The 18,500-nt window shown below is 41.9% G+C and overlaps 1 protein-coding gene across 1 annotated transcript in view; it reads left to right on the top strand.

The window, feature by feature from the left end:
- LOC121456195 (DNA repair protein RAD51 homolog 3-like) overlaps positions 1-12,128 on the top strand; it is a 35,946-nt gene extending 23,818 nt beyond the window's left edge. Inside the window, exons 6-9 of the mRNA XM_041664079.1 lie at positions 3,708-3,774; positions 5,682-5,742; positions 10,060-10,120; positions 11,766-12,128. Coding sequence (XP_041520013.1) covers positions 3,708-3,774; positions 5,682-5,742; positions 10,060-10,120; positions 11,766-11,867 — 291 coding nt within the window. The 3' untranslated portion in view covers positions 11,868-12,128. The remainder of the gene's footprint in view (positions 1-3,707; positions 3,775-5,681; positions 5,743-10,059; positions 10,121-11,765) is intronic.
- Positions 12,129-18,500: the final 6,372 nt, after the last annotated feature.

Genomic DNA, 18,500 nt, shown 5'->3' on the forward strand with positions numbered 1-18,500 from the left:
AATTCCAGGAAGACTTTAATTTCTTTCTTAATTTCTTCCTTAATCCAGGTATGGTTCAGTAGTTGACTGTTCAGTTTCCATGAATTTGTAGGCTTTCTGGGGGTAGGATTGTTGTTGAATTCTAACTTTAATCCATGGTGATCTGATAAGACACAGGTGGTTACTAATATTTTTTTTTGTAACTGTGGATGTTTGCTTTGTTACCGACTATGTGGTCGATTTTTGAGAAGGTTCCATGAGCTGCAGAGAAGAAGGTTTATTCTTTCCTATTTGGGTGGAATGTTCTATAGATGTCTGTTAAGTCCATTTGATTCATTACCTCCATTAATTCTCTTATTTCTCTGTTAGGTTTCTGTCTGATTGACCTGTCCATTGATGAGAGAAGAGTGTTGAAGTCTCCTACTATTAGTGTGTGCGGTTTGATGGCTGCCTTGAGTTTTAGCAATGTTTCTTTTATGTATGTGGGTGCTTTTATATTAGGGGCATAGATGTTCAGGATTGAGACTTCATCCTGATGAACTGTTCCTGTTATGAGTATAAAGTGTCCATCTCGATCTCTTCTGATTGATTTAAGTTTGAAGTCTACTTTGTTAGAGATTAGTATGACCACCCCTGCTTGTTTCTTAGGTCCATTTGCTTGATAAGCCTTTTCCCAGCCCTTTACTCTGAGTAGAGGCTGTCTTTGTGGTTGAGGTGTGTTTCTTGTAAACAGCAGAATGTTGGATCCTGTTTTCGTATCCAATCTCTTAGCCTGTGCCTTTTAATAGGTGAGTTGAGTCCATTGACATTAAGTGATATTAATGACCAGTGGTTGTTAACTCCGGTCATTTTTTTAGTTGTAGAGTTTGTGTGTTTCCCTTCTTTGTTTTGTGTTTGTGAAGGGTCTCTAGATGTCTGAGTTATTGTGGTCATTGTTGGACTCCTTGGTTAGTGATTTTCCTTCTATTACTTTCTGTAAGGCTGGATTTGTGGCTGCGTATTGTTTAAATTTGTTTTTATCCTGGAAAATTTTGTTTTCTCCATTTATAGTGAATGAAAGCTTGGCTGGGTATAGTAATCTGGGCTTGCATCCATGGTCTCTCAGTTTCTGCAGTACATCTATCCAGGACCTTCTGGCTTTCATGGTTTCCATGGAGAAGTCCGGTGTAAGTCTGATAGGTTTACCTTTATAAGTAATTTGGCCTTTTTCCTTTGCAGCTCTTAATATTCTTTCCTTATTGTGTATGCTTTGTGTTTTGATAATTATATGGCGAGGGGATGTTTTTTTTTTTTTGATACAGCCTATTCGGTGTTCTGTATGCTTCTTGAACCTTCATCGGTATATCTTTCTTTAGGTTGGGAAAGTTTTCTTCTATAATTTTATTAAATATATTTTCTGGACCATTGAGCTGCACTTCTTCTCCTTCTTCTACTCCTATTATTCTTAGGTTTGGTCTTTTTATTGTGTCCCATATTTCCTGAATATTTTGTGATGAGAGTTTGTTGGACTTGCTGTTTTCTTTGATCAGTGTGTTTATTTTCTCTATGGTATCTTCAGAATCTGAGATTCTTTCTTCTAACTCTTGTATTCTGTTGGTTATGCTTGTTTCTGTAGACTCTGTTTGTTTACTTAAATTTTCCATGTCCAGCCTGCCCTCTGTTTGTGTTTTCTTCTTTGCCTCCATTTCAGTTTTCAAGTCTTGAACTGTTTCCATTATCTGTTTGATTGTTTTTCCTTGGTTTTCTAGGGTATCATTCACTGATTTATTCAATTCTTCAAACTTTCTGTTATATTTCTCATCCATTTCTATAAGGGCGTTTTTTACATGCTGTTTAAGGGTATCAATCACTTTCATGAAGTCAATCTTTTCTACTTCTTCTTGATTAAGGTGTTCATGTCCTCCCGTTGTGAGGTCGCTGGTTTCTGGTGGCTTCATGTTGCTTTTCAGCTTGTTGGGCGAATCCTTGCCTTGGCGTCTGCCCATCTCTTCTTCCAAATGCTCCCTTATGGATCTTCTTTTACCGGATCAGGTCTCCTTACCTACCCAACGCTGGCTCTCCCCAAAGTTGGCTCTCCTGGCGCCAAGAGATCAGGTCTCCGTGCTGGTTGGGCAGGTCGCAAAGAAAGCGCCTACCCTGCTTGGTGCAGGCAGGCAATAGAAACAAAGGGACTCCCACCCGCTTGGGTGCCCCAAGGATTCGGACCCAGTGCCCAGACAGTCTGGGCTGGGTGATGTTATGTGCCGAAAGAGGGCGGTGGGGCCGAAGTGGGGAGGGTTCTGGATGGGAGCTGGGTGGGCTAGGAAGAAAGAGGCGGTATGCAGGGAGTGGAGGCCCTGCAGAGAGCCCAAGAAGAATAGGGGGCCAAGGAACCTCTGAGCTCCCCTTCCCAGGCTGGCGCCGCGGGGCCAGAAACTCACCCCAACGCTGTCTCTCCTGGCGCCGAGAGATCAGGCCTCCGTGCTGGTGGGCAGGTCGCAAACAAAGCGCCTACCCTGCTTGGTGCAGGCAGGCAATAGAAACAAAGAGACTCCCGCCCGCTTGGGTGCCCCAAGGATTCGGACCCAGTGCCCAGACAGGCTGGGCTGGGTGATGTTATGTGCCGAAAGAGGGCGGTGGGGCCGAATTGGGGAGGGTTGGGGATGGGAGCTGGGTGGACTAGGAAGAAAGAGGTGGTATGCAGCGAAAATTTTTATTTTTAAAATTTCAAACAAATGAGCAAATCTCCTTCATCTCTTCGCCTTTATTTAGAAAAAAAATTGTATTTTGAAGAGCTTTATTTAATTTGTGTGTATGAGTGTTTTGCCTGCATGTATGTCTGTGTACCACATGTGTGCCTGGTGCCAGAGGAGGCCATAAGAGGGTTTCAGGTTTCTGGATTTGAAGTTATAAATCAGTTTCTCAACTTGTGGTCATAACCCCCCAAGACCATCAAAAACACAGATATTTGCATTATGATTCATAACAGTAGCAAATTTTTGTTTTTGTTTTTTGTTTTTCGAGACAGGGTTTCTCTGTGGCTCTAGCTCTGCAGACCAGGCTGGTCTCGAACTCACAGAGATCCGCCTGCCTCTGCCTCTGCCTCCCGAGTGCTGGGATTAAAGGCGTGCGCCACCGTCGCCCAGCTAACAGTAGCAAAATTATAGGCATGAAATAGCAATGAAGCTGGGCAGTGGTGGCGCACACCTTTAATCTCAGCATTTGGGAGGCAGAGGCAGGCGGATCTCAGTGAGTTCGAGGCCAGCCTGGTCTACAGAGTGAGTTACACAGAGGACTGTAACACAGAGAAATCCTGTCTGGGGAAAAAAAAGAAATAGCAACAAAAATAGTTTTATGGTTGGGGGTAGTCACCAGAACGTGAGAACTGTATTAAAGGGTCAAAGCATTAGGAATGTTGAGAACCACTGTTAAAAATTGTGAGCCACCATGTGAGTTCTGGTAATTGAATCTGGGTCCTGAATTTGAGTCATCTCTTTAGCCTCTAATATATTTTCTTTATCTTGTTATATTCAGAATATTATCTCATAGGACTGTTTATGTACTTTTTGTTTGTTTTTCGAGACAGGGTTTCTCTATGTAGCCCTGGCTGCCCTGGAACTAGCTGTGTAGACCAGGCTGGCTGCAAACTCATAGAGATCCATCTGCCTCTGTCTCCAAATGCTGGGACTAAAGGCATGCACCACCACTGTCCAGCATATCCTAACTTTCTTAATGTTTTGCTCTTATAGGTTATTTTAACAAATCAGATGACAACAAAGATTGATAAAAGTCAAGCATTACTTGTTCCTGCATTAGGTGGGTAAATGAATTAGATAAAACATTTTCATTTTAATATTTTCCTACCTTGTCATTTGAATACTATAAGCTTTGAAAGCAGAGACTGCTTATCCACTGACTCATCTGCTCACTAAGTACAGTGTCCTGAGATACCGACTAATCCTTTCATAATTTAACAAACATTTATTGAGTATCTGCTATCTGGCAGCTGTGTTAGAAACCTGAGAAATAAATATTCAAAATAGGATTCTAGACATTAAAACCTCAGTCTTGCTGGGCAGTGGTAGCACACACCTTTAATTCCAGCACTCAGGAGGCAGAGGCAGACAGATCTCTGAGTTTGAGGCCAGCCTAGTCTGCAGAGTTCCAGGATAGCCAGGGCTACATAGAAAAATCCTGTCTCAAAAAACAAGCAAACAAACCCCTCAGTCTTAGGGGCTAGAGAGGTGGCTTAGCCATTAAGAGCACTGACTACTTAAAATAAAAAAGAAATTTAAAAAAACCTAAGCCCATGGTCTTAGGCAGGAAAGGAGGAGGAAAGGAGTCTGTTTAAATACAAATCATACCAGTGCAAACAGGTATGACTATATTTCCTTTTTTTTCTAAGATTTATTTATTATGTATATAGTGTTCTCCAAAAGAGGGTACCAGATCTCATTATAGATGGTTGTGAGCCACCATGTGGTTTCTGGGAATTGAACTCAGGACCTCTGGGAGCACAGTTTGTGCTCTTAACCACTGAGCCATCTCTCCAGCCCATGACTATATTTCTAATGTGATTTTATTAGAACACAATGTTTCAAGATCTATCTTGACGTATTATTGAAACCCAGTAATACTTTGTGTGCCAAACATGATGATACAGAACTGTAGTCCCAGCCCCTCATGAGGCTGAAGTAGGAGGGACTTTAGCCCAGAAATCCCGGGAAAGCCTGGACTGCATAATGAAACCCCCTTGGTGACTTGTCTTTAATCCCAGCACTCCAGAGGCAGCAGCAGACTGGGTTCTCTTAATTCAAGGCCATCCTGGTCTAACTATCAAATTCCAGGTCAGTCAGAACCATAATGAGACCCTGTTACTGGGTGTCAGAAATACATAGTAGGCCTTATAGAATGGAAGGTGGATAATATACTGAAACTATAATCTTTTCGTGGAGCAAATAGAGGACAGTGATTTGCATTGCTCTCCTGGAGAAGTAAAACTCTATCACTCTTAGGATTTTCCTCATGTGCCACAGGTTTTGAAACCAGGAAGATTCTTTAGTTTACTTTGTACGTTGTTTTTTCAGAGACGGTTTCTCTGTGTAGCCCTGTGTGTCCTGAAACTCACTCTTTAAACCAGGCTGGCCTCAAACTCAGAGATTCCCCTGCCTCTGCCTCCTAAGAGTTAGGATTAAAGGTATATACACCACCTTGGTTTGCCTGGTCAAAACCAAGAATATTATTTTTTTAACTAAATACTTTGTTATTATTTTATATTGCGTTTTTTAGTTTCTCAAGACAGGGTTTTTCTGTATAACTGCTCTGGCTGTCCTGGAACTTGCTCTGTAGACCAGGCTGGCCTTGAACTCAAAGAGATCCGCCTGCTTCTTGAGAGCTGGGATTAAAGGCATCCACTACCCCACCTGGTCCAACAATTTTATTTATTTTTTTATTTTTTTTGATTTTCGAGACAGGGTTTCTCTGTAGTTTTTGGTGCCTGTCCTGGAACTAGCTCTTGTAGACCAGGCTGGCCTTGAACTCACAGAAATCCACCTACCTCTGCTTCCCGAATGCTGGGATTAAAGGCATGCACCACCACCGCCTGGCTCAAGAATATTTTTATTCTAAATTTGGTAATTTAAGATTGTATTTGGCCAGAGACCTTCTAAGCAACTTGAAAAATCTAAAGGTATTATATAGTTAATTCTTTTTTTTTTCCTTAGGGGAAAGCTGGGGGCACGCTGCTACAATAAGGCTTATTTTTCATTGGGAACAAATGCAAAGGTCAGTATAGAAATAAGTTCATAATTCAGAATATCAGTCTAATTAAACTGAGTACTTAATGGTTCCTAGCATTAGTCCTCAGCTTGAGATTTTCACTGACCCATAAACCACTGCTTTTGTTGCCTTGTTTGACATCAGTTATAGAAAACATAGAAACACACTGTTAGTACTGCACATTCAGTTACATAGGGAATTCTTTGTGTATTTAAATGATGGGGTGAATGCACCTGGAACATGTAGGTGGCTAAGGAATTGCTGCCTTCTGATACTCTTTGAAATCCCTTATTAGCTATGAAGAAGGAGGTGGTACTCTGCGTTCCCAGAAGGGATTGAAAGAAGAATAAAATCAGGACAAAAGGAAAACTTTTGAGGTTAGCGTTAGGACTAATACATGTGGAAAATAGGATGGTGTTTCTTAGTTGCTTAATATAGTTCTTGCATGAAATTGTGTCTGTCATTTTTCCCCTTTTATTACCCATGTATTTACCTGCCTTTCACAAGTATTGTTCTTTAAAATAAAATCATGGCAGCATGGAGCCTTTGTGTTGTTTCTAAAGCTGCTGAGCAAGTGAATGGAGCAGCTTTCCTTTTCTTTAAAGTAGGCCATTGAAAGCTATGAAGTCTTTTATTCTGAACTTCAAAAAATATCAGATTTATGCCAGCCTTTCTGCTTTGTGATTAATTGGCATAACCTAGAGAACTTGGTATGGAAGTGCTCTAATAAAGAAGGAAACTGAGGCAGTATGTAGGGCAGCATTGAGCTTAGTCAGCGATACTATATTTTTATTTTATTCTTAGAAAGCTGCATTACATACCTTCTAATTCTCTTTCAAATTCATATTGTGGTTAGGTATGTTGGCACATACCAGCACTCGGGACTGAGGAGAACAGTCTGAGTTCGAGGCTAACATGGCCTGTGTAGTTCCAGGTCAGCCTAGGACTGCAAGAGTCCTTAAAAAAGAATAGAAAAAGCCGTATTACAAAACTCTGTTTCATGAACAAAATTTTTTGGAGGGTGGAGAGAATATATATATTTATCTGTCTATGTAGCCCTGGCTGTCACGGAGTTCGCTGTATAGCCCAGACTGGCCTTGAACTCACAGAGATCTGCCTGCTTCTGCCTTCTGAGTGCTGACATTAAAGGGGTGCACCACCACTGCCAGCTTTGTTTAATTTTTAAAAAGGGATTTATTTATTTGATGTGAGTAGTCTTCCTGCCGATTTTTGCATGTCTGGTGCCCACAGAGGTCAGAAGAGGGCACTGGATCCCCTGGAACTGGAATTAGAGATGGTTGTGAGCTGCCTTGTGGGTACTGGGAACTGAACCTGAGTTCTCTGCAGGAGCAGCGAGTGCTCTGCACTCCGCAGCCACCTCCCCAGCCCTTACTGTGGCTGTAAGGGGAAGGAAGGCACGGACTTTGTGCAGTAGCCTCTGGAGGTAGAGACTGCGTGAGTCAGTTGGAAAAGACTGCACCAGCGCAGTCACTAAAACCTACCTTGGTCAGCATGAATTCTTTCCCTTTGTCCTGTATCTTTTCTAGAAGATAATTATAATAGTGCATGCAATTCTTTTATTCCCTAGTAGAAGTGCTTTTCTTCTGAATTGTTGATTTCAAGTGTGTAGATATGACAGTGGTGTGTATACTTTATGATAATCAGAATTCAGTCGCTAAAGAATCAAGATATTTTTGTTTATTGTTTGAAACTAAATTGTCTTTAAGTTTTGTGAAATATTTGCTTCAGGGAATATGGTGGTTTTGTTTGGTTTGGGTTTTGGGTACTAGAAATTGAACAAGGACTTTTGAGCATGCTCAATACAAGCTCTCCTACTATAGATGAGCTATGGGCCCATCCATAAGATTGCGTGAAGTCGCCGGCCATGGTGGTGCACGCCTTTAATCCCAGCACTCGGGAGGCAGAGGCAGAGGCAGGCGGATCTCTGAGTTCGAGACCAGCCTGGTCTACAGAGCTAGTTCCAGGGTAGGCTCCAAAGCCACAGAGAAACCCTGTCTCGAAAAAGCAAAAAAAAAAAAAAAAAAAAAAAGATTGCGTGAAGTCTTACATGCTTTTTATTTGTTGTTTGTTTTTGAGATAGTCTCTCAAGTAGCCCAGGCTGGCCTGTAACTTACTAGATAGCATAGAATGGCCTTAATTCTTGAAACTTTTGCTTCTACCTCATAAATACTGAGTTTCCAGAAAAGTACCCCACTATATTCCCCTGATATTAAGGAATTAGGGCCTGGGAAAAGCTAAGCAAACACTCTGCCATTTCTGCTTTTTAGAAATTTATTTTAAAAATATGAAAATAATTTATAAACTGATAATTATAAAAATGAACACTTTAAATATGAACAGAAAAACCTAAAACCTTGAATAATATTTATAATATGAATTGAGCTTAGATATTATCTCATGGACTAGTAACATCTGATTTTATATTTTGCTTTTTGTTTTTTTTTTAAGATAGGATCTTGCTGTGTAGCTCTGACGGGTCTGGAATTTGCTACGGTGATCCACCTGCCTCTGCCTCCCCAGTCCTGGGGTTAAAGATATGCCCCAACACTTCCTACCCAGCAACATCTGATTTTTAACCTTTGACAAATGACAGAATGGCATTCCAACAATTAAATGATTATGTCTGTGTCCTTACATTATGTGGGTTCCCCAATTTGCATATTCATGATGATATGAGGCCAAGATTGTTCAGAATTATACCCTTCGTTGCCAAGAAGATCTGGTGGTAGAGTGGAGTAATACTTGACACCCCCACACAGCATTTCATATGTGTGCTCAGCTTTAGAGCACAAATTGTACTTCTGTCTTGTTTCTTCCTGACCCAAACTATGTAGTTCAGCCATATGTTAAGCTTCATCTCAGCTAGGGCTGTGAGCCAAGTGATTCTTTTTGGTTTAGTTTAAAAAGATCTCTTGAAAAAAGATCTTTTTGAGATGCTGACATGATGTACAAAGATTTTTTTACCTAGAAATTTGAAGAGAGTATCCTAACTTAAAAGGTTGATCAATTCCCTTTTGACCTTAGGGTTGCTTTTTCCTTTCTATAGCCCAAGCTGGCCTGGAACTCTTAGCAATCCTCTTGCATCCTGCTTTAGCATTATAGGCACAATCCGCCACATCTAGTGTTAATTTAATGATTTGTACTAAATGTATAAAGGCTTCTTAAAAATCTTACTCTTTTTTTTGACTTGGGCATGCATGGTAGACGCACTTGAGAGAAAGGTTGGGAGTTCATGGCCAGTCTGAGGCACATAGGAATACTCAATCTCAGAAAGCCCTTGGGCCATATTCCTTGCATCCAGAGTGAGTGAGCAGTCGAGGTTATCGCTTCTTAATAATTTCCTCAAAAATTCAGATGTACTTGACACCTTTTGGCACATACTGGAGATGTAAGATGACTTGTGTACTTTTTGTAAGATTATCTAATTTTCCTTTCTTTTCTTCTTTCTTTCTTTTTTTTTTTTAATTTTTTGAGATAGTGTTTCACTATGTAGCCCTGACTATCCTGGACTCACTCTGTAGACCAGGCTGGCCTTTAACTTATAGAGATCAGTCTGCCTCTGCCTCCCAAGTGCTAGGATTAAAGGCTTGCGCCACCACCCCCCCGCCCGGCTGCTTCTAGCATTTTTTTTTTATTTTTTTTCCTTTTTTTTTTATTTTTTTTTTTTTTGTCTTTTGTCTTTTTGTTTGCTTTTCCAGACAGGGTTTCTCTGTGTAGTTCTGGATGTCCTGGAACTCAGAGATCTGTCTGCCTTTGCCTCCTGAGTGCTGGGATTAAAGGCGTGCACTGCCACTGTCCAGCAGTTTTTCTTTTTTGGCAGTGCTTTGGATTGAACCTAGAGCCTCATCAAACACTACTATATTCCTAGTGACATGTGTCATTAGTACCTTCCTATTGTTACATATTTTTCACCACTTTTAATTTTTAGCATAAGTAGCATTGCATATCAAGTAATTTATTTATTTAAATCTGTCATTAAATTTTTATATATACAAACAACCTTATTGGATGTATTAGTTATTGCATGCTTACATGGAATTTTTTTTTTTAAAGAAGGATTTTGTTTGTTTTAAGACACAGACTGCCTTGAACTTGTGGGCTCAAAAAAATCCTACCTCTGCCTACTTGAAGCTAAAGGCATCCGCATGGTAACCCGTGAGGGAAGGTTTTCTGTTTCTTAATATTTCTCTACAATTATGTTCTCGAGAACACTTGATAAGATTCTGCACATTTAAATTATGAAATCAGCCATGCAACCTAATTATTAAAGTAATGTTTATATGTATTTTTTACTTCAAACAGATTTGCAACATTGTACAAGTCGCCAAGCCAGAAGGAGTCCACAATACCATTTCAGATCACAGTTAGTATTATTTAATCAGAGTGGGGTTTTGGTGTTGGTGGGCAGTAAATATCTGAAGGGGTCATGTACAAATGGTTTCTGTTAATCTTATAAGCAGCAAGCATGTTTGAAGACAGTTTTGGTGGGAGAACATCACCAAAACAGTACTAACAGAATACTGTAGTTACGGGTGGGCGGTGGTGGCGCACGCCTTTAATCCCAGCACTTGGGAGGCAGAGGCAGGCAGATCTCTGTGAGTTCCAGGACAGCTAGGGCTACACAGAGAAATCCTGTCTCAAAAAAACCGAAAAGAAAAAGAAAAAAAATTATCTTAGAGAACAGAGGAAATATTTATGTTTCATGGCATCTGTAAAATCTCCTACAGATTTTTATGTTAAAAGTTTTCAGAAAGGAAAAGGTACAACTGGACATGATGGCCTACACTTAGGAGACTGAGGTAGACGGGGATCAGGAGTTCAAGAGCAGCCTAAAAAGTATGTGGTCCTGTTTCAGAAATATCAGCAACAACAAGAAAGGATAATGCTGGTGTTAGTATTTGGTCTGTAGTAGCTGTCACACTTATGTCACTCTCCTGAACACTTACATCACTAGACACCAGGCCCAAGTCACCCTCAAACTCACTACAAAGCTAATCATGACCTTGAGCTTCATTATTCAATATATTTTTAAAATTTATATATCATTTGTATACCATTTGTGTGCTTGGTGTCCAAGGAGGGTGAGCCTCCACCTGGGTCTTTCTCAAGAACAAGTGCCCTTAACTACTGAGCCAATTCTCTCCAACCCTTGTTTTTTGGTTTTTTTGTTGTTGTTGTTGTTGTTTTTTTTTTGAGACAGGGTTTCTCTACATAGCCTTTGCTGTCCCAGAACTTATTCTATAGACCAGGCTGGCCTCACACTCAGAAATTGGCCTACCTCTGCCTCCTGAGTGCTAGAATTAAAGGTGTGAGCCACCACACTAAGCAGCCATCTTGTAAGGATAGAGAGAAAAATGGAAACCAGTTCTGAAAATGAATTCTTCACTTAGTGTTTACACGGCCCTTACTTTCACTAACTTCCCGTTGTTTTGTCTTTTTGAGAAGAGGTCTTGTTATATATATATATATATATATATATATATATATATATATATAGTCCAGGCTGACTTTGAGCTTTTGATCCTCCTGCCTCAGCTACCTGAGGGCTTACTATTACAGATGCATACCACATGCCAATTATTGTGAAGATGATTTGTAAATCAGATAAATAGCAGATCAGACTACTTTCCACTTCTCCCGGCAGGTACCATACGGCTTACTAGGATTCTTTTTAGAGAACTTTTTGTTGTTAACTTAGGCAAAAGGGTGTTGGGCCTCATCACTGAACTATTGGAGTCTTAGAGAACATCCTTATTCAGTGTAATTTAAAAACTATTTGGGGGCCGGGCGGTGGTGGCGCATGCCTTTAATCCCAGCACTCGGGAGGCAGAGGCAGGCGGATCTCTGTGAGTTCGAGACCAGCCTGGTCTACAAGAGCTAGTTCCAGGACAGGCTCCAAAAACCACAGAGAAACCCTGTCACAAAAATACCAGAAAAAAAACTATTTGGAAAATTAATTTTTACTTTAAATGTTCATTAAATGTATTTGTGTATCCTTCATCTTGCAGCCTCAGGGATTTCGAGATGCTGCCATCACTGTTCCTTCGTCAAAGGCAGGAGCGTCTTTGAATTTCCGGAAACAGTCACAAGAACAAGAGGAAGAGTGCTGACCCAAAACTAATCTCAGTATACAGTTAGACTCGCCATGTGATATTCATTGTGTTACATATAAGTTTTTGATACTCTTTAAATATAAGCACATATTCTTTTTTTTGGGGGGGGGGTTTCAAGACAGGGTTTCTCTGTGGCTTTGGTTCCTGTCCTGGAACTAAAGCACGTATTCTTTAAAATATAGACACATTCACTCATGTCATGAGTGAATCAGAATTATTTGATATGAATGGGAAATAGTTACAGACTCTTCTGGGAAAAAAATTTTTTTTTTCTGTATGCATATGCCATGGTGTACTCGTAGTAAGAGGACAACCTGGGGAGTCAATTTTCTACTTCCTTTTTTTTTTTTTTTTTTTTTTTTGGTTTTTCGAGACAGGGTTTCTCTGTGGCTTTGGAGCCTGTCCTGGAACTAGCTCTGTAGACCAGGCTGGTCTTGAACTCACAGAGATCCGCCTGCCTCTGCTTCCCGAGTGCTGGGATTAAAGGCGTGCGCCACCATCACCCGGCTCCATTTTCTTTTTTAAATTATTTTTATTTGTATGGGTGTTTCCCGTGTGTGTGTGTGTGTGTATTCATGTGTGTTTGTTCCCTATGTGTGTGCTGGTGCCTACAAAAGCCAGAGTAGGTTGGTGGATCCCCTGGAATTGAAGTTTAAATGATACTGAGTCACCATGAAGGTGCTGGGAATCAGACCCCAGCCTTCTCCAAGAGCCAAAAAATGTTCCCTAATGCTGAGCAGTGGTGGTGCACGCCTTTAATCCCAGCACTTGGGAGGCAGAGGCCGGTGGATCTCTGTGTGTGAGGCCAACCTGGGCTACAGAGTGAATTCCAGGACAGCCAGGGCTATATAAAGAAACCCTGTCACTGAGGGAGAATCCAGTCTTTTTTTCTCTACTTACTGTCTCCAGTTGGTTTGGACAAACAAGTCTACCTGGCAGATGGTGGTTGCGTTTGGATTTCATCTTAGAGTTAGAGTGTATGATAAGTTAAAAAGATACAGATTTTCTTTTATTTCATGTCATCAATATGATTACCCTTTCTGGTAATTGATGTACATACATGAATATTGATAGTATGACTTCATCTATCAAAATATAAAGTTAAAATATAAAGTAGCTTCCCTTAGGATAGCTCGCGCTCTCGCAGAACACAGTTTTATCTGGTAAAGCGAATGATTAGAGGTCCCTAGGATAAAACCGGACTCGCTGAACATAGTGAACAATGAGGACTACTGAGAACTCAAGAACAATGGCAATGGGTTTTTGATCCTACTGCACGTACTGGCTTTGTGGGAGCCTAGGCAGTTTGGATGCTCACCTTACTAGACCTGGATGGAGGTGGGTGGTCCTGGGACTTCCCAGAGGGCAGGGAACCCTGATTGCTCTTTGGGCTGACGAGGGAGGGGGACTTGACTGGGGGAGGGGGAGGGAAATGGGAGGCAGTGGCGGGGAAGAGACAGAAATCTTTAATAAATAAATAAATTAAATTAAAAAAAATACAAAGTAGCCATCAAAGATTAATGTGGCTAAAAGTTTGCTTCCAGGGAGGTATTATTGGAAGGTAGTAGAAACTAAGTAGGGCCTTATGGGAAATCTTTAGATCATTTTGAGGGTGTACTTCAGAGAGGATTGTGGGACTCCAGGTCTGTTTTTTCTCTTGCTTCCTGGTCTTGAGGTGAACAGTTTGGCCTTATCATGTGTACATCAGCTATTGCCATCTGGCAAACCGACCAGAGACCTGGAAGCACTGAGTTTGTCTGATCATGGGCTATAACCTCTAAAACTGAGCCAAAATAAACCTTTTATCTCAGCTATTATAGTGATGACAAGCTAACACAAATAGATTTGTATGCACACAGAAATATTTTCAAGATTTATGAGTGTTTTGCCTGCTTGTGTGTCTGTGTACCATGTCTGTAAAGCACAGGAGAGAATGTTGGATCCCCAGGAACTCTTACAGGCAGTTCTGAAATACCATGGAGGTGCTGGAAACTGAGTTTAAGTCTTCTGTAAGAGCAGCAAGTGCTCTTAACTGCTGAAACATCTTTCCAGTACCCCAGTGTGACTTTTTTAAAAATTGGTATAATAATAGGTTTCTTGACGACTTTTGTGTGCTTTTTGTTTTTTGAGACAGGGTTTCTCTGTAACAACAGCTCTGGCTATTCTGGAACTCTCTTTTTTAGACTATGTTGGCCTTGAATTCACAGAGATCCACCTGCTTCTGCCTCCCAAGTGCTGGAATTAAAGGCGTGCACCACCACCTTTCATGAAGACATTATAGGTATATCATGTTCTCATTTCCAGTGTTTTAATGTCATTCCTTGTTTTATCATGTGGACACAGCTCGTACAACATAAGCTGATAATATAGTTTACTTTAAAAACTCGTTTTGGAGCAGGGTGGTGGTGGCAAATGCCTTTAATACCAACATTTAGGAAGCAGAGGCAGGTGGATCTCAGTGACTTCGAGGTCAGCCTGGTCTACAAAGTGAGTTTCAGGACAGCCAGGACTGGACTGTTCAGAGAAGCCCTGTCTCAAAAAAAACCAAACCAAAACAAAAAAAATATTTTGGGAAGAATAAACACTCTGACTTTCAGGCAAGCTTTATTTGTACAGCACAAACAAAATATCACCACAATTAACCTTGCTTCTGTAGCTCCACTTCTTGCTAACTGTTCTTGTTAACTCAAGTATGTCAACTGTAGCGCGAATATTAAAAACCCAGAGACAGATACTGGGGTTCAAGCTGAGGATCAGAAAAGCAAAACAGCCAAGCCACTAGAAAAGTCTTACCTCTACCAAGGCTGGGCAACGGCAGACTGAGCTGAGACCTGCCTCCTTTCATCTCATCTTCCTCTCTAGTGCTGGGATTAAAGGCGTCTACCACCACTGCCTGGCCTGTATGGCAAAGATCTGAGCAAGAGCGGCACAGTCAAAAGATCATTGTGGGGATAAGGAGATTGCTCATCAGATAAAGAGCCTGCTGTGCAAACACGATGACCTGAGTCCAGATCCCCAACACTCTTAAAGAGCACGTGTGGCATGTACCTGCAACCCCAGTGCTGAAGGGACAAAGACGGTCTCCAGCGCCCAACAGCAGCCAGCCAATCTGGCCAATCAATGAGCTCCAGGGTCAGTAAGAGCTCCTACCTCAAAATAATCAGTGTGAAGAGCAATGGAGGAAGACACACAGTGTCGGCTTCTGGCCTCCACACGCAAACACTCACATGTCTTAGCACACACACGCATACACGTTCTACACACACTACAGCAAATGAATGAAAGGTCACTGAGGCTGTGGACAGAGTTCAGATTCCATCCTGAGCTAACATAAATGAGAACGCTGATTAAGGCCTACAATCATAGCACTCAGATGGTGAAGAAAAGATCAGAGTTCAAGGTCACCCCCAACTATATAGTAAGTTGAAGGTTAGCCTGGACACACGAGATCTCAAAACAAGAACAACAGCCATTGTGTTAAAAATTAGGGAAGAGAGCTTTCTAACCACTCCTATGTGGTGCCATGGTCTATAAATCCCGTGTTCAGTCCTCCAACCTCACTGTACAAATAATAAAAAAATTGTTTTTTGCATGTGTGCTACTGGTGCCCGTACAGGCCAGAGGCTGCTTTGGATCCCTTGGAACTGGAGTTGAGATAGTTGTGAACTGCCATATGGGTGCGGGGAATCAAACCCGCGTCCTCTGGAAGATACCCAGTGCTCTTGACCATGACCAAGCCCTCTCTCCAGCCCTCACTGTGCTGGCAGTTGCCCTATGACCTTGTCTGCTTCTCCATCACCCGGGGCTTTCACTGCTCAGCTCAGTGCTTCCCATGGAGCTCTGCTGTTCTTGGCGCTCTATGCTCATCCTCCAGTCACAAGACTGGCTCTTCCCCATCATCGCAGCCAAACTTTGAAGGCCACATCTTCAGAGCAGCTTCCACCGGATGCCTTATTTAATGTTAAGCTGCCCCTTAACATTCTTATGCAATTAATACCATTTTAACCTATTATATTACGGCATTTGCTGTTAATACTATTTGATCATTTAAAACTAGGTAAACTCCAGGACAGCAGAGTCTCTGCTTGGTTCAGCACTGCTTGAAGGCTGACAGCAGTGAATTGCACACAAGAGTTATTAAAAGGATTTGTAAGGCAGGCATGGTGTCAAGTTCCTGTAATTCCAGTACTTGGAAGGTAGATTCAGGAGGACCACAAGTTCAAGGCCAGCCTTAAATTAATTCGATGGAAAAGAAGGCTGTTGAAACATGGGCAGGGACAGGGGCAACAAAAATGGAAGACAGAACATTTATTTTGGAGGTTAAAGTTTTTTGATTGTCTGGGGGGTTCTTTGCTATTGTTGTTTTTCTCACGGTGTAGCCCAGACTGGCCTCAAACTCATCACAATCTACCTGCCTTGGCCTCCAAAGTGCTGAGATTATAATCTCTGCGCCACCATGCCCAGTTTGAAACAAGTCTTTTTGTTTGTTTGAGACTCGGTTTCTCTGTGTAGCCTTGGCTGTCCTTGAAAACTGTGTTGACCAGGCTGACTTTGAACTCAAAGAGCTCCGTCTGCTTAAGCTTCCTGAGTGCTAGAATTAAAAGCTTGTGCCACCACCTCCTGGCTTTATTTATTTATTCATGTAATGAGTTAAATAATGAAAGTTAAGGATGTTTTCTGGATCTCAGAACACTAACATAATAAATAAATAAAGGGAATGCTAAAAAGCACATGAAGATAACACTGAGTTCAATATGGGCTGTATCTGTGAGATACCAGAAAGAAATCCAAGAGCAGACACGACTGTGCCGAGAGGCTCCTGAGCTCAGAGGAGAGGCCGACTGTGAGAACACACACGCTAACTGAAGCCATGGAGGTAAACTAGGTCACGGTGTTAGTCACTGCTCCATTGCTGTAAAGAGGCACCATGACCAAGGTTACTTTTATAGAAGAAAGCATTTATTTGACAGCTTGCTTAAAACTTCAGAGGGTTAGTCCACTATCACCACGGCAGGAAGCAGACAGGCGTGGCACGGAGAGCTCACATCCTCATCCACAGGCAGGGAGGGAGTTGGGGGAGCCCTGGTTTGGGTGTGGGCTTATGAACCTCAAAGCCAGGCACAGTGACACACCTACTGCAACAAGGCCACACCTCCTAATCCTTCCCAACTGCTGGGGACTAAGCAAGCAAACACCTGAGCACAGGAGCCTATGGGGGCGTTCACACTCAAATCATCAGTGTCTTAGGAAGAACACTCAGAGAAAAACGAGAGGTGGAGGCTGAAGCCGAATAACCAAAGAGACAGAAAAACCAAGAGTCTAACATCAATGACACTGAGGAAACAGGTGGCGAGAGCAACTAACAAGGGGGCAAGTGACTGTGATCTAGAAATATGGAGGACGCTGGCGGCCTGAGGAACTTCTGAAGAACGGATGTGGGATTGAAATTCTGGTGTGCTGAGGGGAGACAGGGAGGTGAGGACCAGAGACATCAAGTATAATGTTTCCAGAACTGCAGTGAGAGATGCCAGCCACTGGAGAGGGAGGTGGAGTCCAGGACAGCTGTTTTCTGTAGCACTGAGGACTGAACTTGTGAGGGAAGCACTCCACTTGTTTTATTATTGAGATTTATTTCCATTGCTTGGGGCTTTTGTTGTCGTAGTCCTTACTTGTTTTGAGACAGACAGGGTCTATTACTGTGTAACTCTTAGCTGACCTCAAACTTCTTTTGTAAACTAGGCTGGCCTTGAACTCACAGAGACCTGCCTGCCTCTGCCTCCCAAGTGTAGATGTTAAAGGTGTGCACCACCATGGCTGCGTACGTCATTAATATTATTTTAATTTACATGTGTGTGTCACATATTCATTTGGGTACCTGCGGAGGCCAAAAGATGTCAGATCTCCTGAAGCTGGACTTATAGGCAGTTATGAGCTCCCTGATATGATACGGGTGTCAGGAACTGAACTCCAAACCTCTGAAAGAGCAGCAAGTTCTCTTAATTGCTAAACCATAGTCAGGCTGGTCTTGAACTCATTCTGTAGTACACCCTGGCCTCCAAATTGCAATCTTCTAGCCTTTGATTCCTGCCTGCCACACCACCAGGCCCAGCTCAGGGGAAGATTTTTAAAGATAAGAAAATCTACATGTCAATGCTCATGGAATGCAATGAATAAGGGAGACAGCTCAGGGATGAAAGCATTTGATGCACAATTGTGGGACTAGAGTTCAGATCTCCAAACCTGTGCCAAATGGGAATAGCCTGTTTTAGTTAGGGTTTCTATTGCTGTGAAGAGACACCATGACCACTGTAGGCAGAGTTCTCCTGTCCTGAAGGTCGGCTCCCAAACAATTGACTTGGAGACTTAATGTAAATGATAATAAATGCTTGGCCGGTAGCTAAGGCTTATCACTAGCTAACTCTTACACTTAAATTAACCCATATTTTTTATTTATGCTTTGGTACTTTTTCTCAGTACGGTGTGCCCATCTTGCTCTCTCCATCTGCCAGTGACTCTCCTTCCCAGCATTCTCAGTTTGGCTTTCCCCACCTAACCATATTCTGTTTAGCTACTGGCCAGTCGGCTTGTTTATTAAACCAATCACAGTGACAATCTTCACAGTATACAAAA

Source organism: Microtus oregoni, unplaced genomic scaffold (assembly GCF_018167655.1).
Source record: "Microtus oregoni isolate MIOR12 unplaced genomic scaffold, Mior012 000015F_ref0000493, whole genome shotgun sequence".
Lineage (NCBI taxonomy): Eukaryota > Metazoa > Chordata > Mammalia > Rodentia > Cricetidae > Microtus > Microtus oregoni.